This window comes from Rhinopithecus roxellana, chromosome 15 (genome assembly GCF_007565055.1).
Source record: "Rhinopithecus roxellana isolate Shanxi Qingling chromosome 15, ASM756505v1, whole genome shotgun sequence".
Lineage (NCBI taxonomy): Eukaryota > Metazoa > Chordata > Mammalia > Primates > Cercopithecidae > Rhinopithecus > Rhinopithecus roxellana.
In genome coordinates this window covers 123,712,980-123,738,005 of record NC_044563.1, presented here as the reverse complement: position 1 = coordinate 123,738,005, position 25,026 = coordinate 123,712,980, and the positions used below count along the sequence as shown (strand labels likewise).

General features: G+C 35.3%; 1 protein-coding gene across 4 annotated transcripts in view; it reads left to right on the top strand.

Annotated features, from left to right (window-relative positions):
• Nucleotides 1–25,026, top strand: part of CWF19L2 (CWF19 like cell cycle control factor 2) — a 176,249-nt gene that overhangs the window by 92,467 nt on the left and 58,756 nt on the right. For all 4 annotated transcript variants that reach the window (XR_004053602.1, XM_030917958.1, XM_030917960.1 and 1 more), the window contains 4 exons: nucleotides 3,936–4,148; nucleotides 8,583–8,699; nucleotides 20,782–20,937; nucleotides 23,928–24,008. Coding sequence is in view for 3 of the 4 variants with exons in the window: in XM_030917958.1 (XP_030773818.1) it covers nucleotides 3,936–4,148; nucleotides 8,583–8,699; nucleotides 20,782–20,937; nucleotides 23,928–24,008 (567 nt within the window). In the remaining variant the exon portion in view is untranslated. The remainder of the gene's footprint in view (nucleotides 1–3,935; nucleotides 4,149–8,582; nucleotides 8,700–20,781; nucleotides 20,938–23,927; nucleotides 24,009–25,026) is intronic.

Sequence of the window (25,026 nt, the reverse complement as noted above, 5' to 3'; positions counted from 1 at the left end):
GAAAAGATAATGAATAAAAATGCAAATCATTCGAGGTTGTAGGAGGAGGGAATTAATTGTTCCTGGATCGGTGGGGACCATATTTCAGTTGTATTGAAGAATCAGTCAGACTTAATTGGGAAGACTGTATCATTTTCAATTTAAACACTATGAATAAATCAGAGAGGTTTGGCAACATCCATGAAAACTAGATTTAAGGGTAGAAATACCATCTTCCATGTGTAAAACATTTGATTCATTTGTTTTGAATGTGTTCTCTGATCATTTATGAACTTTCCAAAAACACAGTGGGCTATATCATAGGAAGGCACAGTTATGTATGTATAAATGTGCTCCTGTTAATATATTTTGGGTAAGATAAATGCCTACTAGATATCTGCGTTCCTACTGATAAGCACCTTAACTTGATTTGGTATGTTTATTCTAGATGAAATAGGTTTTCTTGTAGCTCTTTATTTTGCTTCATAGACTATATTCACAATATACCCTTTCTGTGTTTCAAACATTAATTTCTTAAGGGAGAAAGCCTCACTTGTATGCCAGACACTCTGCAGTTTTGTAGTCAGACCGACTGGTTTCGATTCCTGGTTCTGTCCTTTAATAGCTGTGTGATATTGATTAAGTTACTTAGTTTCTGTTAGCCTCAGGTTTTAGTTTTTATTTTTGTTTTTGTTTTTGTTTTTTTTTTGAGACGGAGTTTCACTCTTGTTGCCTAGACTAGCCTGATCTCGGCCCACGGCAACCTCCGCCTCCCGGGTTCAAATGATTTTCTTGCCTCAGCCTCCCAAGTAGCTGGGATTACAGGCATGTGCCACCACGACTGGCTAATTTTTGTATTTTTAGTAGAGACGGGGTTTCCCCAAGTTGGTTAGGTTGGTCTCGAACTCCCGACCTCAGGTGATCCACCCACCTCCGCTTCCCAAAATGCTGGGATTATAGGCGTGAGCCACTGTGCCTGGCCTAGCCTCAGTTTTTAATCTGTCAAGTGAAAATAAAAATTTCTGTGTTGCAGAAATATTTGTATTAGAATTAATATCTAGCATGTAGTAGGATACTATTTCATGAACATTATTAGTGACCAGTTCTGATATTTTTTAGAATGTAATGAATTATGGTTTAGATGAAGATATAAAGTTAAAATAAATTTAAAATAATAATTTGTAAGACAATGCAGTTTACATAAGTAGACAAACCTGGAAAAGTCAAGAAGTATACAAGGATTAATATGGAGAATACTGTGGAAGAAAAAAATAAATTGCTAGTAGAAACAAGGAAGTCAGTGTACTCTAAGAAATGGCTTGGTAATAATCTTTTTACCTGATTCTATCTGTCATGGTATTAAAGAATTTTCTTCTGTTTACAATGGGTTTTACTTTTTCTTCTTTTTCTAGTTTCTTAAGGTTGCAGTTGGCATCATTGATTTGAGACCTTTCTTGTCTTTTAATACAGATATTTAATGCTATAATTTTCCCTCTAAATTCTGCTTTAGCAGCACACCACAAATTCTGATATGTGGTATTTTTGTTTTATTGCTGTTTAAAATCATTTCTCATTTTCTTTTTTGTTGTTGTTGATTCATGGGTCATTTAGGAGTGCACAATACCAAGTATGTGGCAGTTTTCCAAAGATATTTCTGTTACTGATTTTTATTCCATTGTGTTCAGAGAATATACTTTAAGTTACTAGAATCCTTTTAAATTTATTGAGACTTAAATTTATTGAGAATGTCATCTGTCTTGGTTGATGTTCCATGTACATATGAGAAGAACATATATTTTGCTGCTGTTGTCTGGAATTTCTATTAATGTCAATTAAGTCAAGTTGGTTGATAGTGTGTTTGAGTCTTCTATGTAGCTATTGCATTTCTGTTTGTGCTACCAATTATAGAGAGTGAGGTATTTAAAATCTGTGATTACAGTTGGGATTTATCTGTTTGGCAGTTCTGTCAAGTTTGTTCTTACACGTTTTGAAGCTCTGTTATTAGGTATATAAATTTTTGGATTGTTATGTCCTCTTAAAATTTTTCTTTCCAACTTATGTAATCTATAGAATGTATCCTCTTGATGTTATGACTCCTTTATCAGGTGACCCTTTATCATTCATAATACTATATGCTATGAAATCTACTTTGTTTGACATATATGGAACTGCTCCATCTTCAAATCATTTAAAATGCTAACATCCAAGCGTCTTGCTATTGCTTTATATTTGATGATAACACGTAGTTTTATTCTTTTGTTGTTGTTTTTGTTTGTTTGTTTTTTGAGATGGAGTTTCACTCTTGTTGCCTAGTCCTGAGTGCAATGGTGCGATCTTGGCTCACTGCAACCTCCACCTCCCTGGTTCAAGTGATTCTCCTGCCTCAGCCTCCCGAGTAGCTGGGATTATAGGCATGCATCACCACACCCAGCTAATTTTGTATTTTTAGTAAAGACAAGGTTTCACCTTGTTGGTCAGGCTGGTCTCGAACTCCTGGACTTCGTGATCCGCCCACCTTGGCCGCCCAAAGTGCTGGGATTACAGGCATGAGCCACCGTGCCTCGCCTGTTCTGTTTTTAAAACTTAGTGCTTTAATACTTCCATTACACTGAGTAATTTACATTACACTTAGTACTTTAGTACTTCTCTTACACTTAGTAGAAGCAGTGTAATGGAAAAAAAAAAGACAAGTTAATGAGTATGATACAGTGTAGTCATCCTGAGATGGACGGCAGTACAGGTACACATTGGAGGGGCTTGCAAGATGGAGGAAGTTTATTTGATGGAAGTGACAGCTAACTCTTACAATAGGAATGAAAAATTAGTGGAATTAAACCTCGTGGGTTGACCCAGGAAGACACTTACTACAACTGATGAGACAGCCTGTCAGGAAATAAGGATGCCAAGGACAGAATAACTGTGCAGTCATGTGCCAATGTAGCAGGTATACATAAGTGTAAATGTGCTGTAATTCCTTATGGATGGCTGAGATAATAACATCTTTGCTTTCTGATAGTTTAATATACATGAACTTTGTTTCATGCACAAAATTATTAAAAATATTATATACAGTTACCTTAGGGCTATGCATTTAAGGTACATAGGAAACATAAATGAACTTCATTTTAGACTTACGTCCCATCCCCATGATACCCTATTATATATATGCAAATATTCCAAAATCAGAAAAAATTGGAAGTCTAAAACTCTTCTGGTCCCAAGCATTTTGGATAAGGGATACTCAGGCAGTATTGTATAACCATTGTAAAATGAGGAAATAAGGCATAGAGAGAGCACAGAGAAATTAAATAATATGTTCAAGATTATACATACAGGAGATAGAACTTTACCATGGTCATTTTGACTGTGGAATCTAAGCTTTAAACCATCATGACTTTTTGTATGTATGATTTAGTTGGCTTTCAAGTTCAAGAGTTTGAACGTCATTCTGTACACAGTATAGAACTCTCTAAGTACCTAAGGAGGTACATAAAATAAGAAAATAAAATTTGTGTATTTGTGTTTTTGTATTTTGAACGCCTGAATCTGTCCATGGTTCATGTTAGGGGAGGTATGGAGAAGGTACCTGGAGATATGTTTAAAAAAAAGAAAAAAAGTTTCACATTCTATATAGTGTATACGTGAATTTTTAAATTTACAGTTTTAACCTCTCTCTGATTCAGTTTCCTCATCTATTAGTTGAAAATGCTAATAGTCCCCACATGAACAAGTCATACAGATTTGTATGTAGTAAGTATTCGGTAAACTTTAGCTGTGGTGATCATGATGATAGATTGACTCTAGAAAATCAAACAAATATCAATCATGTTTTTTCTTTTCCTTTAAATGTATGAGTTTTATCATAGAACTTACAGATACAGATTTAGGAAACCACAGTACAGTAAAATCTTAATCACTACCTTCTACTCTCTGTTACTGTTATTTTGGTTTTTCAGTTTATGGGAAAACCAGATGGAGACTATTACACCCTGGATGACATGTTTGTCTCCAAAGCAGCTGAGAGAGAACGTCTTGGTGAAGAGGAAGAGAACCAACGGAAAAAAGCTATTGCTGAGCATCGGAGTCTTGCTGCACAAATGGAAAAATGTCTGTATTGTTTTGACAGCTCTCAATTTCCCAAGCATCTTATTGTTGCAATAGGTGTTAAGGTAAGAAGTATTTATTATCCTTTGCTTACATTCTCATAGAACTTTTTTGTTTCTTCATAGAATAACTTGAAGAAGTTTATTATTTTGTTTGTTTTACTTGTTTATTGGGTCTTTCCCCTAATAATTTTTAAGCTCCGTGAAGACAGAGGTAACTTTTGCTCTCCATTGTATACCAAGCATCTAGCCCTGGTGGTAGTACATAATAGTAATTCATTTCAATAAACACTTACTGATTTAATTCTTATATTAAGTAAATAATTTTTGTATACCTAATATATGCCATACCCTAATTAGTCACTGGGGAAAAGTTGAGAATCAGATAGACTTTTGGACCTTATGCCTAGGGAAATAAGGCAGTAAATAAAGTAATAATTGCCCTGATTTGAAAGAATTAATTGTCATAAAGCAAATAAAGTGAGGAAATGGGAGAAAATGATGGGGGTATTTTTTTCACAAGGTAGTCTAGAAGGCTTCTCTGAGGAACTTTAGTAAAGATGCATAAAATGGGAAGGACAAGTAACATGAAGAGAGGAATGGATGATGTTTCAGGAAGGACTGTCAGTGAAAAACCTTGAGGAGAAAATGAGCTTGGCATTGATGTAGCAGAAAGAAGGCAGGAGTGGAGTCAGTGAGAAAAGTAGAAGACGATGAATGAATGAATGAATGCTAGTTTCTGGAACGAATAGTTTGGGAAACATACATATACATATTTATGTTGTTTACTGTATATATACACATACATACACATACCCCTAGTCTTTAATATCTTTAGATTGTTGAGGTGGTTAATTAATCAGTGTCCATTCTGGCTTATTTTGATTTATTTTCTTATCTTCTTTTCTTCTCTTTTCCTTTATACTTAACAAAAAGATAAATGTCAAAATCCCATTCAAAATTAAATACTTTTTAAAAATCCATCTTAACTAATTACTTATATTTATTTTTCTAAGTTCCTTTCCCAACTTTCACATAAATGACATGGTTGTAACTTAAATAAGAGTTATGTTCATTCTTTAATATTTTTGCCTGATTCTAGTCATCTACTTTTAATTTGATTTAGAAAAAGAAACAAAAAACTGCTTGGTAATTCGTTCATTTACCAGGTATTTCCTGAATATCTAGTGTTTGTCAGCCTCTAGTACTAGGTACTAGAAATAGAAATATGCCTAAAACCTCCTCAAGTTGCTTACAGCTTTATGGGGAGCAGGCAGACATAACCAGATCCATTTTAATGCAGTGATATAAACGCAGGAGTGTTATGAGAACACGAAGGAGGAATATTTAAGTTACTGTGGAGTTATCAAGGAAGGCTTTCTGGAAGAAGTATGTCTTGTGCTACATTTTAATGGTGGAATAGGATACATTGCAGTATTTAGGAAATACAGGACAACACAAGCAAAGACACTGAGGTGCACAACCATGTGGTTCATTCTGGGAACTGCCAGCTGTCTGAAGTGGGTATTACCCTTACTGGATCTCAGACCTTGTGAGTGTAAAGACTTTATACATCAGACCTGAGAATTATCTAGTCTTCCATTTATACCTTTAAGTGGGGGAAGAGGAGATATACTGGCATTCATACATAAACAAACTACACCAAAATTTAGTGGCTTAAGACAACTTTTAAATCACTCTGTTTCGTATGGTCTGTTGTCTTCCAGTAGGCTAGCATAGGCTTCTTCACATGGGAGCTAGGCTCGTTCCAACAGAATTAGCAGAAGTACACAAGGCCTCTTGAGGCATAGACTTGGAACTGACCACCATCATTTCTACCATGTTCTGTGGTGGCCCTCATGAGTCATAAGGCCAGTTTGTAACTCTACCTCTTGATGGGAGGAGCTACAGAGTAACATCGTGAAGGGTTACATGAAGTAGTGAATAACTGGATGCATTTGTGCAATCTACTACTACAGAAGACTTTCAGAATTTTTGCTTACACTCTCTTAAAATGCTATAATAGAGATGTCTTTGTCTGAAATGTTCTGTTCATTTCATGACTACTGTTTTTAGACCACTAGCAAATTCACATTTTAACCCAAATATCTCCTACAATTCTAGGTTCGTGTATCCAGCCTACTTTTGCACTTGGATATCTAATAAACATCTCAAACTTAGGTGAAGTTCTAATACTCGTCTTCACCTTTACCTTTAGCTAACACTAACCTTCCCATAGTCTTCCTCTTTTTAGTAAAAGTCACTTTCATCCTCCAGTTGCTTGCATTAGACCTTGGAGTAATACTCAGTCCTTTACTTTCCCTCACTCCTTACTGTCCATTTCTAAATTTTGTTGGCTATATTTCAAAATACATTCCTGTTCTGACCACATTTCATAATCTTTATTTCTACTACCCTGGCTAAAGTCATCATTTATTACTGGACTCCTGTAATAGTTTCCTAATGGGTCTTTCTGCCTCTTTCCTTTGCCCTTTCTCTATACAGTAGCAAGTGATCTTTTTGACTTTAAGTCAACATTAGTCAGTTCTGGCTTTCAAACCAAAGCCAGAATCCTTATTGTTGCCTATGAGGCCTGCAGGCCCAATTCTTTGTGTCACCTCACTGTCCATCAGCCTTCCTCTCATCCTCTCAGCTTAGCCACACTGGCTGTCTGACAATCTGGAGAACACACTTGGTATGCATCCTCCTCACATGCTTTTCCCTTTGCCTGGGGGTTTCTTCCTGTGTCTACTCTTCCTTCCTTCACATATCTTCTCAAATGTTACCCTCGTAGGTAACTTTAAAGGGGGGCTTCCTAACTTCTCCCTAGACACGATCTATACCTTTTTCTGCTTTATTTTTTTAGTACCCCTTATCACCATCTGACATATTGTACATTTTACTTTATATTTACATTGTTTGTCTTTCTTCTTTCATGTCTTAGTTTGGGCTACTATAAAAAAATTCCGTAGACTGGATGGCTAATCAGCAAGAGAAATTTATTGAAGCCAGTTCTGGAGGCTGGGAAGTCCAAGATCAAGGTGCTAGCAGGTTCAGTGTCTGGTGAGGTCCCACATCCTGGTTCACGGACAGCCATCTTATTGCTGTGTCATTACGTGGTGGAAGTGGCTAGCACGTTTCCTGGGGCCTCTTTATAAGGGAATTAATCCCATTCATGAGGACAGAGACCTAATCACCTTCCAAAGTCCCCTACCTCCAAATATTATCACCTTGGGTGTTAAGATTCAACGTATACATTTTGGAGGCACACAGACATTCAATCTATAGCACCCCATAAGCTCCATATGGGTAGGGATTTGTGTCCCTGCTCATTGTTGATTCCCTAGCATGTAGAACACTGCCTGGCATGTAATTGGCCCTCAGTAATTATTGATCAGTCAGTCGTAGCTCTGCTGTCTCTGTCAGATAAAAGAAGTATTGCTTTTTGTGTGTTCTAATTTATTTAGGTGTTACTTTATTTTCTCTTTTATGTTTCTATTATTGTTTTGAAAAACTGATTTTGATACCAATTTAGGTGATTTTTATGTTTATAATGCATTTAAAAATGAATTGTATAACAGCTCATTTGACCTATCGTTGACACTTGGACCTGGCTCTTTATCTCAGTGATTATGTAGAAAATTCAGTCATTTCTTTAAATATTTTATTTTCTAAATCTTGTAAGTTGTCTACAGACATATCCATGGCCCTTAATCTTTATTTCTTTTTCTTTTTTTTCATGAACATGTTTGTGAGGTTACTGTAATTTTAGGTAGATGTCCATGTGCACTCGTACTTTGTTCTCAGCAAAGTTTTAAACATTTGAGTTATTCTATTAAATAAACAATGTCTGCTTTGCAAAATATTTCTAGCTAAAACCCAGCAAAATATAACAGAAATAAGAATAAGATCAAGCCCTTTGTAATGCTTTTGTTCTCTGTATACATACTGATTAACCTTTTTTTTAAAAAAAAAAAAAAACAGTTTGTATATAATAGAAAAATAGTACTAGTTTTTAGGTAATAGATGTTTGTAAATAAATAGCAGTAAGGCCATTCCAAGGTCATGTTCTCTTCCTTTTAGCTCAGTTTATTCTCTTTACTCAGCTAATCAGAGAAGGAAGGCCTGATAAACAGGCATCAGTTAGACCATTACCAGGCCATATGTCTTTTTGTTTTTGTGAAAAATGTGTTGTTTCAAGGATTTTCAAGTATCTAGCTCCTTCAGATTAAGGATATTGTGTCATTTATTCTGCTCTTCTTTGCCTAATCTTAATCCTTGTCTGATGTATAAGATCTGTGCTCTAAATTTTCAGTTTATTAAAAACCATCCTGATGCCTTTAAAAATATTAAATATCTTTAAAAATATTAACATTTACCAAAACAATTCTTAAGTATTCTTCATTAAATATTCATCTTTTTTTTTCTACTAGGGGTTCATCTGTTAGAACTGAGAATAAATAGCAGTAACATTTCACCTTTTGTACTTCTCCCCCGTAGGTTTATTTATGTTTACCCAACGTACGGTCTCTTACTGAGGGGCACTGCCTGATAGTCCCTTTGCAGCACCATAGAGCAGCTACTTTATTGGATGAAGACATCTGGGAGGAGATCCAGGTCAGCATGATAAATGTTCATTATCATTTTAAAACTCATGAGCAATTTTTGTAAATTATTGTGATACATTCCAATAGGTTTTATACCTTCATTTAATGATTTTAGTTTCTAAACTTAAACACGTGTGTTTTCATGGTTGTATCCGTCTGTGGATCATGGTGTTTCCATCATTTTATTTCCTTGCGTGCTCCAGATTTTGAGACCTTTTATCTTCGAAATAAACTGGGACAAAGTAATAATTATTTTTACTTAAAAAATCAGCCTAAGATTTCAACACTTCTTTTGTAGCATGAAAGAATCATTCTTACACGGTAAGCCAATAAATTGCAGCTAAAAGGAAAGACATTTTCAGATAATGAAAATAAATTTGAGGAGTCAGAGGTTTATATTTAGCAGTTGCCGTATTTTCCTGTGATAGAATTGGCCTTCTCTGCTGCTGTGTTTTTGTGGTGATTTTGTTACTAGCTTTAATTTCTGCTCTTTTTCCTTCATAATCTGGCCCAGCTTTTGGATTCATGGATTTGTTTTTGTGGCTGATGCTTTAAGAGAGTGAAAGGCACAACGTGGGTGAAATTGTTGCTGAATTATTTCAAGACCTGATAATGACTAGGAAAGAAAGGAAGAAAACACTTTATTTTTCTAATGCCAGATAACTGAATAGGGGCTACAGGGAGCCTTAATTAGAAAATGTGAAAATTGTAAGTTAGCGCTGCGCAAGAGACGACTAGTCTTTGCAGCATGCTGATAAGTATGTCAAAAGAAGAGATGTTTTGATGGCATTTAATGAAATTTAGTCTTGTATACCTTATAATTTTAAAGTTTATGCTGTGAAAGTTAAAAGGGTAGATTGTTTTATTGCATCTGCAACCAGGCAAAAGTAAGAATATAAGTATTTTTGATGTGAAAGTTTGGGTTTTCCTAGTAGTGGATGCCAGTGCCAGTAGGTAATTTAAGGTGGAAAGTATGGGAATTCAGTTCTTAGAATTATTTTAGAATATTTCCAGGATGGCTTTTAAAAATGTATACATATAAAACTGATTTAACTTAGAGCAAAGTGCAGTGCCAAAAATATTTTAAGAAATTAGGAATACAGTGTGTATGTTTTCTATTTCTATAAGAAATCAAGCTGCTTGATGAAAACCGTTTAAGTGGATGAAGATTTTTATTCCGTTTAACAGATATTGAGTACACGAATATAATATTTTAGGTGCTGTAAGAAATGAAGAGATCAAGTAGTTCATTAATTCTGCCAAAATAGATGGTGTATGTCTAGTATAGTTTACATTATAGTTTAGTAGATTTTGGAAGCCAAATGTATTATGGAAAACTGGGAAAGAGGAAAAGCCAAATTGTTTTATGCAGATAATGGTGTAATAACTACTTTTGTGTGAGAAAGGAAAATAATGGTTAGAAGTTATAAATTATTGTAGGCTAGTACACTAATGAAATATGTGAATCCTAGCTTGAAGAAGTATAGTTTGCTATTGTTGTTGTTGTTGTTATTTTACTTTCAAAATATGTACAACTCAAATTAATTCTACCCTAGTGAATATCTTTGATTATTCACCTCTTTTATTGGATATTATTTTTAAAAAATTTGACTTAGCACAAAATGTTGTTGCCAAATGCTGTAATGCAGGAGCCACTTCTTTCAAGTGGTTTTAAAAATCACTAGTATCTAGTAATATTTAAATGTAGTTTTAGACTTCCTATTTAATATAAAATGCAGAGATGTTTCAGCCTAGCATACTTGACTAATCACACATTTTAAATAAGATCCAAATTGCTGATTTTGTTAAATATATAGTGAAACTTGGTTCCCTCTAAATTTATTGTTACAATTTTTACAAATTTTCTTGAACATATGCTGTAATCAAACACTGTAAGCCCATTTAAAAATATCCCAAATTGGTAGGTGGGGATAAAGGAGGATCACTGATGCTTACATACAGTGAACTTCAATGTGGAGTGATATGTGGGGCCATTTCATTAGGAAACAGCCAATGTTAGTACCTTTAGATCTTTTTCTTGGGGCTGTAGCCAGACCTTCAGAAAAGACTCTCAATCTCCTGTCATCTAAGCCTGCTTGCCAGTGTTCTGGGAGCTGAATGGGGGAAGAAGACTGGAGGTGGCAGTGTTGAACATGTATGGACATTAAGTAACTTTTCTGATAACACCCTTGTTTTCAGACTGTAAACTCCCAGCTGTGTCTGGTTTTCTAGCTCAGCTACCTTGTTTTACTTTTTCCAGAGGATAATCCTGTAGCATTCTGATGATGAGGAGGGGATCTGGCATGTTGATTGCTTTTTTAATAGGCTTTCCTCTAAGTCATCTGTTTTTAGCCATACCTTCACCTCCACTTCCATAAGTACTTGGTGCTGCCAACTCCTGAGCCTGTTGAAGGTTCTGCAGTGTAGCATGGGTTTCTTCTTTGCTGTCCCTGCTAACCTTCTTTCTCCTCCCCAAGGTATGAGCCAACTTTCTAGCATTTAAGTCAGTTCTTATGGAGTGATCTGATTTGTCATTGCGTTTTCTCTCATTTCCTTTGTTCAAGTAGCTTATGCCTTTTAAACAATTGTTTTAATTCATTTTTGAGGTGTTACTCTGTGGAGAGAGTAATAAATGAGTTCTGTTCTATCGCATAATATTTACTTTGGGATAACTTGATAACTTTATATTTAAACATGTTATACTTTAAATCATGGCATTAATATTCCAAAATCAGTCCTACATAGCATTAATAGTTTTAAGGAGTACTTTAATTTTAATGTCAAAATTATGTATTCATATGTACTTGATTTTTTTATACTGTGGTGATACGAAAGGACCTGCAACATTCTGCAGTATAGTTTCCTTACACTGATTATAAGAAATTGTAGTCTGGATGCATTAACTAAATGAGGAATGGGCAATTAGATGAATAATGGTAGGTTAGAAATGTGGAAAGTAGTGATTACCCAAAGAATGAAGTGTTTTTTGCTAGGAATATGGGAGTTTCATGTCATTTCCATAACGTGGAAACTCTATGTCTCTCTTACATATAAAACAGTTGATTTATCTTATGATATGGAACTACAAAAACTTCCCCATTGTTTAGTTGTTACATAACTTTTTAAAAAATGAGTATTTTTGTATAGCATATTTATTATTGAGTATGGAGAACATCATGCTTTTGGTAGAGTTGATCAAACTCAAATTATTCCATTAAACTCATATTTGTAAATTAAAATGTTCTATATATATGTGTGTGTATAGAGAGAGAAAGAGAGAGGAGAAGTACTTAAATGTGTGTGTATCCTCCTTGGAGCTATTAGTATGAGGTTTATATATTTTATAATACAGAACCATTCTTGCAACACTAATTTAGTATTTTTTCAGTTTTTGTTTATAATTCATGACATTTTGAGTCTGCCTTCTTCGCTGTTCTCCAGATAAATCTAGAACAGTCATCCAGTAATTAAGCCAGAAAGGGAGTATGAACAAACATGAAGTAAGGATGTTTGTGAGGTAATTTTTGGATTATTTAAATATGTATTATTATTGCTGTTGCTTTCTATGTACATCTTTTCTTCTTTGAAAAAGTTTGGGTTACAAATATATAGTTCCACTCTGTTAACGATTTTCCTTTTTGTAGTATATAAGGTTATCTTCTCACTCTAGGGCTAGATATTGAAATAAGTAACAATAAAGTTTTTTTAATAAACAAAATTTATAAGCATAGTAACAAGTAACAAAATAGAGACAATCTGAAAAGCTGTCATAATACCAAATTTGTATGTTTTCCTATTTGATTCTGTTTTTTAGGTTTTTTTTTTTGTGCAAGTAACACTAGGCATGTGAAGGTATCGATGAGTGGAAACCATGTGGGGAGGAGACACAAGGCATGCCTCCTCCTCCCAGTCAGGATAGTATCAGTGGAAGCCTAATGGGAACCTAGAACTCGCATCTGCTACCCAGCAGTAATGAGTCGCCTCTGCCATTTTTGAGTGTCAACAGAGGCCAAGTTGGGAACCTGAACTTCCATCCCCATATGGCAGTAATGAGGTAGTATCTCTCTTTCTTCTGATGGAGCAGTATTAGGAAAAGCTGTATAAAATGTAAAATTTAAACAAGATCCAGTCTCTTAATTCTCAAAATGTCCAGATTTCAATTGAAAATTACTTATAGAGACAATCTCAACTAGGATGGAAAAGGTAATCAGTAGACACCAACACCAAGATAACAGAGATGTCCTAATTATCTGACAAAGATTTTAAAGCAGCCCTCATAAAAATGCTTCAGCAAGCAATTAGGAAAATTGATTTGAATTAGGAAAAAATGCTATAAGGAAAATACGATTTGAATGACAGCTTATTTCTCACTAGAAACCATGGAGGCCAGAAGGAAGTAACACATTTCTCAAGTGCTGACAGAAAATAACTGTCAAGCAAGAATTCTGTTTCTAGTGGAAATATCCTTCAGGAATATGGGAGAAAATCAAGACATTGTTAGGTGATGGAAAGAGAAATTGTCATCAGCAGAGCTGATGACTTTAGGTCTATTCTTTGAGTATACTAAAAAATAGCTAAAGGAAGTTCTTTAATCTGAGAGGAAATGATAAAAGAAAAAATGCTGGAAGATCAGGAAGGAGGAAAGAAGTTTTGACTAAAGAAGAGGAGAAGCTAATATGATGATAGAAGCAGAGACTGAAATGATGCAGCCACTAGCCAAGAAACCCTGGCAGCCCCTAGAAAGTTTTTTTGAGATGGAGTCTTACTCTCACCCAGGCTGGAGTACAGTGGCATGATCTTGGCTCACTGCAACCTCTGCCTTCTGGGTTCAAGTGATTCTTGTGCCTCAGCTTCCTGAGTAGCTGGCACTACAAGCATGCATCACCACACCTGGCTAGTTTTTGTATGTTTTGTCGAGACAGGGTTTCACCATGTTGTCCAGGCTGGTCTTGAACTCCTGACCTCAGATGATAAGCCTGCCTCGGCCTCCCAAACTGCTGGGATTACAAGCGTGAGCCACCGCTCCTGGTGTCTCATGTGTTTCCAAATGTATGTAGAGAAAGTATTTAAGACAATTCTAACTGAGGGAGAGTAAAGGGACATAAAGGGAAGTAAGGTGTCTATATTTTATTTGCATTGGTAAAGTGGCCCCAGTAGACTGCAATTAAATATATATGTATGTATATGTAATGCCTTGAAGCAAGTCTTAGAACCACTTTAAAAACTATACAAATTGACAGACTGTAAAACACTACTGATAAATCAAAATGGAATTCTAAAAATGTTCAAGTAACCATTAGAAGGCAGGAGAAAGGAACCAGAAAAACAATAAAAAGAACAAATAGAAAACAAAAAAATAAAAATAGAATATCTCTACTATATCAATAAACAGTATATCAGTTAAAAGATAGTTTAGTAGAGGGGATTTCATAACTCAACTATATGCTGTCTGCAAGAACTCATTTCAAATGTAATAATACCACAAGTAGAATAATATAAAAGGATGGGAATATATATATTATGCAGCCATTAATGAAAACAAAGCATTTATGCCAGATAGAGGAGACTTTAGAGCAGAGCAAATTACCAAAGAAGAGAGACACATTACATAATAGTGAAAGGGTCAATCCACCAAGAAGACATAGTAGTCCTAAATATGCGTACGCCAACACTGAGGCACAAATGTGTAAAACAAAAACCGAATGAACTGAAAGAAAAAACGGACAAATTCATAATTATTGTTAGAGACTTCAGCACCTCCCCCCATTTTAACAATTGATGCAACAACCAGACTGAAAATCATCAAGGATATAAAAGAACTTAAAAATGCCATTGCACGAGTTTCCTGTTGTTGCTGTAACAAATTACCACAGAGTTAGTGCCTTAAAACTATAGAAGTGTATTTTCTTATGGTTCTGGAGGTTGGTTTCCAAATGAGTCTTATGGGGCTAAAATCAAGCTATCAACTGGACTGGTTCTCTTCTGGAGACTCTGGAAGAGAATCTGTTCCTTACCTCTTCTAGTTTCTAGGGGCTGGCAGCATTTCTTGGCTTGTGGCTGCATCATTTCAGTCTCTGCTTCTGTCATCATATTGCCTTCTCCTCTTTAGTCGCAACTTGCTCTGCCTCCCTCTTATGAGGAAACTTCTAATTACATTTAAGATATACCCAGGCAATCCAGGATAATCTTCCTGTCTCAAGATTCTTAATATATCTGAAAAGTCTCTTATGCCATATATGGTAATGTTGTTAGGTTCTTGGGAATAGGACCTGGATATCTTTGGGGGTCATTAGTCAGACTACTATAACCATCAGTCAGCAGGATTTAATCAATATTTGTATAACACTCCACTCAACAATAGTAGAAAACATTTTTTTCAGAGTATAGACTCTTATCTTGCCACAAAACTAACTTCAACGAATTTAAAACAATTGAAAGCATACAGAGTGCATTCTCTGACCACAGTGGAATCAAACTAGAAATTAATAACAGAATGATAATAGAAAATTTTCCAAATACTTAGAAATTAACTAATACACTTCAATAGAGCTTAAAAAGAAGTTTCAGGAGAAATTTAAAAAATAATAATCGAATTGAATTACAATGAAATTACAACATGTTAAGATTTATGAGGCACAGCTAAGTGAGTGCCAAGAGATAAATTGATAGCACTAAGTACTTATAGAAAAGAGGAAAAACCTTCACCTCAAGAACCTGGAAAAAGAAGCGCAAAGTACATCCAAAGCAAGCAAAAGGACAGAAATAATAAAGATAAGAGCAGAAATCAATGAAATTGAAAATAGAAAAATCATAGAGGAAATCAATGAAATGAAAATTGGGGTTTTAAAAAAGATAAATTAATAAACTTCCAGCAAGACCAACAAAGAAAAAAAATTGAGAAAAAACAAGTTACCAATATCAGAAATAAAACAGTATTAGTATAGATTTTGCAGTCATCAAAAAGATAATAAGGGAATAATATCAAAAAGATATTAAGGGAATAATCTGGATATAATGGATCAGTTCCTTGAAATGCAAACTGTTACAACACACTCAATATGAAACAGACAATTTGAACAATCTTTTAACTAGTAAGAGAGTGGACTTCATAATGTAACACTTCTAAAAAATTAAATCTCCAAACCCAGATGGTTTCATTGGAGAATTTTATGAAACTTTTAAAGAATTGACACTAATTTTATATAATCTCTTGAGGAAAGAACACTTTCCAATTCATTTGTATTGGGAGTTTGTATTATCTAGATACCATGAGTTAGTGTTATCCTCATACCACAAGACAGTTAAATAAAATAACTACAGCTCAATATCCTTTGTGAATAGAGGTGTAAAAATTATTAACAAAATATTAGCAAATAGAGTTTGGCAATATATAAAAACAATAACACACTATGTCCAAGTGGGGCTTATACCACGTATACAAGACTGGTTCAATATTAGGTAATAAATCATTATAATCCACTATATTCATATCAATCAGTGAAGAAGAAGAAGAAGCATTTGATGAAATTCCTACTCATTTATGATAAAAACTCTCAGAATCAAAGATTAAAGACTGCCTGAAGGAAGCTTATCTAAAGCTTATTCTCTCCATAAGAAACATCACATCACAGTGTTGTGTTAAGGAACACCAGATGGCACTTCAGTAATGTGCTTAGGGTCCAGTTTGAATAGAGAAATCAACAACAAAAAGCACAAATATGTGGAAATGTGGCACTAAATAGACCCTGAAGAGCACACGTGTTTACATTGAGAATTGAAACAGGGCAGACCATTGCTTTGTTCAACTTTGGTTGGGAATGTGTGTGTCAGGTGACTCAACTGTTTCACCACTCTGCAGTTGCCTGTGAAAGATCTCAAAAATGACATGAGAATTGATTTGGAAGGCAAATTTGTAAATATGGAATCCACAAGTTCTGAGGATGGACTAAGGTACAAATCTAACAAAACATGTGCATGTTTTGTATGCTAAAAACTACAAAACACTGATAAGAGAAATTTCAAAAATAAAACAAATGTAGATATACCATGTTTATGGATTAGGAGAGTCAACATAGTAAAGATGACAGTCTTTCTCAAATTAATATACTAGTTTAACACAATTTTTATCAAAATCCCAGCAAGATTTTTTGTAGGTATAGATAGAATTATTCTAAACTTTATATGGAAAGGCAAAGGAACTAAAATAGTGAAAATGATTTTGAACAAGAAGTTGGAAGAATCAGCCTTACCTGATTACTGGAGATATATAATAAGCAAGATTATTACATATCTACAGTAATCAAGATTATGTGATATTGGTGGAGGGATAGACATATAGATTAATTAAACCAAATAGAGAACCCAGAAATAGACACAACCAAATACTCTCAACTGAATTTGACAAAGGTGCAAAAACAATTCAGTGGAAAAGGGATAGCCTTTTCATTAAATGGTGCTGGAGCAATTGGACATGCATAGCAAAAAACTGAGTATCAGCTTAAACCTCATACCTTATATAAATATTAACTCAAAACGGAACACAGCCCTCCATTGTATAGTGGAGCACAGCACTCCAGTGTAAAGTGCAAAACTATAAAACTTTTGGGAAAAAAACAAGATAAAATTGTCAAGATCTTGGGTACACAGAGTTCTTTGACTTGACACCAAAAGTATAATCCATGGAAACAAAAATTGATAAATTGAGCTTTGTCGTAAATTAAAAACTTTTGTTCTGCAAAATACTCTGATAGGAAGATGAAAAGACAAATTATAGACTAGGAGAAAATATTTGCAAACCACATACCTGATAATGGATTTGTATCTAGAATATATAAAGAATATTTTTATATCTAGAATGTCAAAACAGTGAAAACAAAGAATCCAATTAGAAAATTGGCCGAGCACGGTGCCTCACACCTGTAGTCCCAGCACTTTGGGAGGCTGAGGCGGGTGGATCACCTCAGGTCAGCAGTTGGAAACCATCCTGGCTAACATGGCAAAACCTCCACTCTACTAAAAGTACAAAAATTAGCCAGGCGTGGTGGTGCACGCCTGTAATCCCAGCTATTTGGGGGGCTAAGGTGAGAGAATCACCTGAACCTGGGAGGCAAAGTCTCCAGTGAGTTGAGATCGCAGCACTGCACTCCAGCCTGGGTGACAGAGCGAGACTCCGTCTCAGAAAAAAAAAAAAAAAAAAAAAGGATAAATGACATGAAGAAACATTTTGCTGAAGAGGATATATATTAATAGATGGCAAATAAACATATAAAAATGCTGTTAGGAAAATGCAAATTAAAATCACAGTGATAAATTACAACTATCAAAATGTCAAATAAAACACATTGACAACCCCAGATGCTGGCCAGGATATGGAGAAACAAGAGTTGCTCTTCTGTTGTTGGTAGAAATGTAAAATAGTATGACCGCTTTGGAAAACAGTTTGGCAGTTTTTTAAAATGTGAAATATGCAACTATTGTAGGACTGAACTCTTGCACTTCTTAGCATTTATTCCAGAGAAATGGAGTTATATTTCGCCAAAAACCTGTGCACAAATGTTCATAGCAGCTTTATTTGTAATAACTAAAAACTGGAAGTACCCCAAATATTCCGTAAAGGTAAATGGTTAAATATACTGGGTACATCCATTTCAGTAATACTCTCAGCAATGGAAAAGAATGAATTGTTGATACATGAAACAACCTGGGTGGATCTCCAGAGAATATGCTGATTGAAAAAAGCCTGATGGCTACTATTAAAAAGTCAAAAAACAACAGATGCTGGTGAGGTTGTAGAGAAAAAGGAATGCTTATACACTATTTATGGGAGTGTAAATTTGTTCAACCATTGTGGAAAACAGTGTGACAATTCCCCAAAGAGGCAGAAATACCATTTGACCTAGCAATTCCATTACCGGGTATATACCCAGAGGAATATAATTCATTCTGTTATAAAGATACATGCACACATATGTTCATTGCAGCACTATTCACAATAGCAAACACATGGAATCAACAGAAATGCCCATAAATGATAGATTGGATAAAAAAATGTGGTACATATACACCATGGAATAGAATGCAGCCATAAAAAGGAATGAGATCATGTCCTTTGCAGGGACATGGATGGAGTTGGAAGCCATTATCCTCAGCAAGCTTATGCCAGAACAGAAAACCACACACCACATGTTCTCACTTATAAATGGGAACTAAATGATGAGAACACCTGGTCACATGGTGATGAGGAACAACACACACTGGAGCCTGTCGGTGGGTGGGAGGTGGGAGGAGGGAGAGCATCAGGAAGAATAGGTGATGGTTGCTAGGCTTAATACCTAGGTAATGGGATGATCTGTGCAGCAGACCACCATGGCACACGTTTACCTATGTAACAAACATGCACATCCTGCACATGTGTCCTTGAACTTAAAATAACAGTTGAAGGAAAAAAAAAAAAGCCTACCTCAAAAGATTACATGGTTCTATTTATGTAACATTCTTGAAATGTCAGAATTAAAGAAACCAGGAACACATTAAGGGTGAAGGCAGCAGAAGGGGGAATGGGGACTGGGTAGGGTGTGAAATGACTGTGACTGTAAAAGGGTAACAGGAGCTGGCCATGGTGGCACGCATCTTTAGTCCCAGCTACTCAGGTGGCTAATGGGGGGCGACTGCCTGAGCCTGAGTATGAGGTTGTAGTGTGCTATGATTGCACCTGTGAATAGCACTGGTGCTTCAGCCTGGGCAACACAGCATAACCACATCTGTAAAAATAAAAGAAGAGAAGTAAAAGGGTAACAGGCAAGATCTTTATGGACGGTGTTGGAATTGCTCTCAGTGTTGACTGTATCAATGTCAATATCCTGGTTGTGATATTATAGTATAGTTTTATAAGATGTTACCTTTGGGGAAACTGAGTAAAGGGTACATGGAATCTCTCTGTATTATTTCTTTTAACTACATGTGATCTGTAATTACCTCAAAACAAAATGTTTAAACAAAATATTAAAAAGTTATAAATCAAGCCAACAAATCTAAATAAAATACATTTTATCTTCCTACTTAAATATACTTTCATAACATCTTACAAGGCCAACTTTAGCTTAGAATTCTTAGACACCTTGATCTCCTGATCTCAGGAGATCTCTTGAACTCCTGATCTCAGGTAAGCTACCCACCTCGACCTCCCAAAGTGCTGGGATTACCCACCGTGCCCATCCAGAATTCTTAGACACCTTGAGGGGTTCACAGTAAGACATGGTGATGTGGACAGAACTGGGCTCTGGCATCCAGCCTTCAGCCTGCTCCCCTTTCTCTCAATCCCTAGATCCATCCTTTATTACAAGGGGTGTCATGTGAATGCATGCAGACATCCTGGACCACTCAGCTCCGTTCAATCACCCTCTACAAACAGCTGCCCCTTAGGCCTAGGAGTGTGAAATACACACGCACACAACACACACAAAGACAACTGATTATATGTGTATGTATAGTTGCATATAGTGTATAATAATGGTTAGTTCCTTGGGAAGAGAAAATCCTATTTTCAGCTTTAGTGTATTTGGCTTTCATATACTTTATAGGACTGCATTATATGTGAAAATAGAAGGACTACCTGAATATGCAAGGTTATTAGTGATGGGTCAGCAGAAATAGGGAACCAACAAATGCAGCATAGGAAAACAATTGGGAGTGAATTCTCATGTATTTCTGAGTTTAAGGATGCCCATCTGCTCAGAGTACCTCTTTTGGCTTATGGATGTTTTCCTATGATTGTTCTGGCAGTTCTTCATATTTTACCACCTAAATTTGATTTTTATCTCTTCTTTCTCTCATTTTACTGAAACTATTTCTAATATATACATAGTGGGTTTCAGTTTTTAAAAAAAATCTTGCTTAAACATATGAAATTATATAGTAGATTTAGAAAGTAAAGCAACTATAACATTGCAGAGTTCAGATATTACTATTTATTTATTTTTCATTTTAAAGGGATTTGTACTTTTTTATTAAAGTTTTCATATTTCAGATCTCTTGAAAATGCGTTATTTTGAATCGCCTTTAAGTGTTTTCTTTACCTAGTTCTTTTGTTTCAGATGTTCAGAAAATCATTGGTAAAGATGTTTGAAGATAAAGGATTAGACTGCATCTTTTTGGAAACTAATATGGGCATGAAGAAACAGTACCACATGGTTTATGAATGCATTCCTCTCCCCAAGGAAGTGGGCGACATGGCTCCCATCTATTTTAAGGTATTTATAAGTAGTCTTTGCATATATGCTTATTTTTTGCTACAGTGCTATTTTATAAATATTGTTGTCTTGATTAATGTATTTTTCTCCTATATACTTACATCAAAATTTATATAAAGAAATGAAATAGGCCAGGCACAGTGCCTCACTTGGGAAGCCAAGGTGGACAGATCACCTGAGGTCAGGAGTTCAAGACCAGCCTGGCCAACATGGTAAAACCCCATCTCCACTAAAAATACAAAAATTAATGGGGCATAGTGGTGGGCGCCTGTAATCCCAGCTACTCTGGAGGCCGAGGCAGGAGAATCACTTCAACCTGGGAGGCGGAGGCTGCAGTAAGCTGTGATTGCACCACTGCACTCCAACCTGGGCGACAGAGTGAGACCCTGTCTCAAAAAAAAAAAAAAAAGAAAGAAAGAAATGGAAGCACAAAATACTCTGCTGTGTAAATTTCTCTCAGAAGAAATTTTTGATTTTGACCTTTTTAAAAGCATGCTTATTTAGGCGTATGAATATACTATCAAATGGTAACTTATAATAATTTCCTGTTTCTCAGATGAAATCATTATTTTACTTTGAAGTACTTTCAAGTCAAAATTATAGTCACAACTCTAGAAAACTAATTACTGAAATACACTACAGCCAAAGATAACAACAAATAGTACACATTATAATTGCTGAGGCAAGTTATTGCTGTTTTAGTATTTAGTATGCTATTTGTAAAAAGGAAAATTTCTTTTTTTTTGAGACGGAGTCTCGCTCTGTCGCCCAGGCTGGAGTGCAGTGGCCGGATCTCAGCTCACTGCAAGCTCCGCCTCCCGGGTTTACGCCATTCTCCTGCCTCAGCCTCCCGAGTAGCTGGGACTACAGGCGCCCGCCACTTCGCCCGACTACTTTTTTGTATTTTTTAGTAGATACAGGGTTTCACCGTATTAGCCAGGGTGGTCTCGATCTCCTGACCTCATGATCTGCCCGTCTCGGCCTCCCAAAGTGCTGGGATTACAGGCTTGAGCCACCGCACCTGGCCAAAAGGAAAATTTCTAACCATGATATGCAATTTTGGACATACGATAATGGCTAGAGTTCATAACCAACGAAGTGTCATTTACCGTATTCAGAGAGCTTTTATAAAATAGCATGTGTTTGATTCTGACCTGAATATATTATAATTTATAGACTAATATAGATGTGTGAATGTAGAACCATATATGAAATAGTAACATGTCCAAAGATAAAGGAAAGTAGTGTTTTGTGAGCTGGTTTAAGAAGATTGCATATAAAATGTTTAGACAGCATGGAATGATAAAATTTATTAATATGAACTGTAAGTTCCAAGAAAAAGAATTATAAAATCTGTTAAGATTTATGAATTGGTAAAATTCTACTTTCTTTCTAGAAATCTTTAAAGACAACCTGATTATTTGATGTGAAGAATTGTGCTATTAAGGTATAAGAGAATAAGCCAGATAATCCCAAAGACCCATGCCAGTCCTGTGTTGACCAAACTTGGTTGAAAAGAGATTATTATACTTTTTTTTTCAGAGTGCTTAATTTTGTACTTCCTCAGTAGAGTCCTAGATGATTGTGACTAGAATCATTTGAGGAATGTGACCTAACATAGAGCAGCCACTTTTGCTCATATGGGATGACAGAAATGTCATCTCTTAGAATGGTGTATCACTTTACTACACTAAACCTTTTTTTTTTTTTTTTTTTTTTTTTTTTTTTTTTTTGAGACAGAGTCTTGCTGTGTCTCCAGGATGGAGTGCAGTGGCCTGATCTTTGCTCACTGCAACTTCTGCCTCCCGGGTTCAAGCGAGTCTCCTGCCTCAGTCTCCTGAGTAGCTGGGACTATAGGCATGCGCCACTACGCCTAACTAATTTTTGTATTTTTAGCAGAGATGCGGTTTCACCATGTTGGCCAGGATGGTCTCGATCTCTTGATCTTGTGATCTGCCTGCCTCAGCCTCCCAAAGTGCTGGCATTACAGGCGTGAGCCACCACACCTGGCCTACACTAAACCTTTTATGTGATCATTGAAGATGCTTTTATATTGAATGTGCTATATATTACAGTGTCAAGCCAAGCAACTGGTACCTTTTAAATAGGGAATAACACTGTATCTGTTCTATTTAAATTGAACTTATTTGAGTGTTATTTTATCTTTAACATTTGCTTTGTTAATAACAGTACTGTAAAAACATGAAGTTATTTTATATTTATCACTCTGGCTTTTCTTTCTCTTAAGTATTTATTTACCATAAATAGTAGTTACATTGCTTAGCATAGGAAGTCTTATTCCATGTAGATGTATTTTCTCCCTGCATTTAAAAAAATTCTTGTTTTTTAAATTACAAATTGACAAATTATAGTTATATAAATTCTGACATTAAAAACTTAAAATGTGTGAGGGGTAAATAAAAGCGTTGAGTTGCATACAATCAAAGTTAAGTTGCTATCTGTTTGAAATAGACTTATGCTTCCTGCACTTTTAAAAAATTGGCTTTATTTTCTAGAGCACATTTGTTCCTGTAATTTTACTTCTTCATTATATGAGCAGAAATAGTTCAAGTCCTTGGTTGCCAGAAAGCATGTAAATTACTCTGTTGCCTTTTGGAAGAAGGGCAGTAAAACTAAATGAATTTATTTAGTAATTTCTATGAATGTAGTGCTATAGATTGAAATTTATGATCACAAATTATGTTTCATATTAAATTGATTGGTCTTATTAAGGATTGTCATGTAAAGTTGAGCTCATTAGTACAACAGTTAATGAGTAAAAGAGTATTATCTTTGGCTAACGGTAGGATTTTAAAAATTTAAGAAGTTTGTATTTTAAATATCTAAAATTAAAGCCTTAATCAGTTCAGAGTAATGGCCTACTATGTATAATATACCCCATAATTAATTTGTTATATTACTTGTTATACACTGTCTCTTTTTATTTACTTACATGTTCTTTTTTCACTTAACAAATGGATATTTCTTAGAAAGCCATAATGGAATCTGATGAAGAGTGGTCCATGAATAAGAAGTTGATAGATCTCTCTTTCAAAGATATCAGAAAGTCTGTAAGTATCATTTTTTTCCTGGTAAAAGAAATCACCCTAGTGCTCAGGATGTTTATTAATTTCCATGTCTTAGTTGAGAAAGGGACCATTTGGTTGAGTGACTGAAGGCAAAATTACTAATTCCACAAATGAAGAAGTTATTTTTATCCTACCTGGTCTAGAAAATGCTTATTTGTTTGTAGGGGGTTTTTATTTGTTCACATGAATGTTTCTTCCTGAAACATTCCTTTGGCCTTCTGCCACTGTAGTCCCTGTAATTGGCTATGGCAGCTATTAGAATCTGCCATTGAAAACTCCTGTGGTGAGCTTTCTAGCCCCTGTGGGACAAGTGATGAGAAGGGCCTTCTTGGAATATAGTGTTCTGCAATTATACTGAGAGAAAAATTTTCCTAGAGGTTCCATTTTAAATTTGGAACTCATTTTCTTTTTCTTATACAAAGGTTCACTATTATGTTCCTATGAAACTATAAAATAGTAGCTGAGTTAGATTGTGGGTTCTTTTGGAGACTTGCCTAATCATACCTCATAGTTTAATCTTTATTTGTAGATCAACTTTTATGTATAAGTTACACATAAGTTGAGCATGTCTGGTAATGATTTTTTCTCTTTTCTAGAAATACAAATTAAATGGAATAGAGATTTAATAGAAGTGTGGTTCCTTTTTGTTTTTCTATTCAAAAAGTAGTTTATTCTACAAATATTTTTTGTGTGCCTAATATTTACCAGGCACTGTTCAAGATGCTTTTGGTACATGGTGGAACAAAACAGAAAGATTCCAGACTTGATGGAGCTTATAGTCTACTCCTGGGGTTGGCAACTCAAGCCCTGCACTCTAAACCCAGTCTTCTGCCTGTTTGTGTAAATGCACTTTTATTGGAACACAACCACACCCATTTGCTTATGTATTGCTTATGGCTGCTTTCATGGTACAAGGGCAGATTTGAGTAGTCCCTGCAAAGAACGTATGACCCGCAAAGCCTAAAATATTTTATTATGTGGTCCTTTTCAGAAAAGGTTT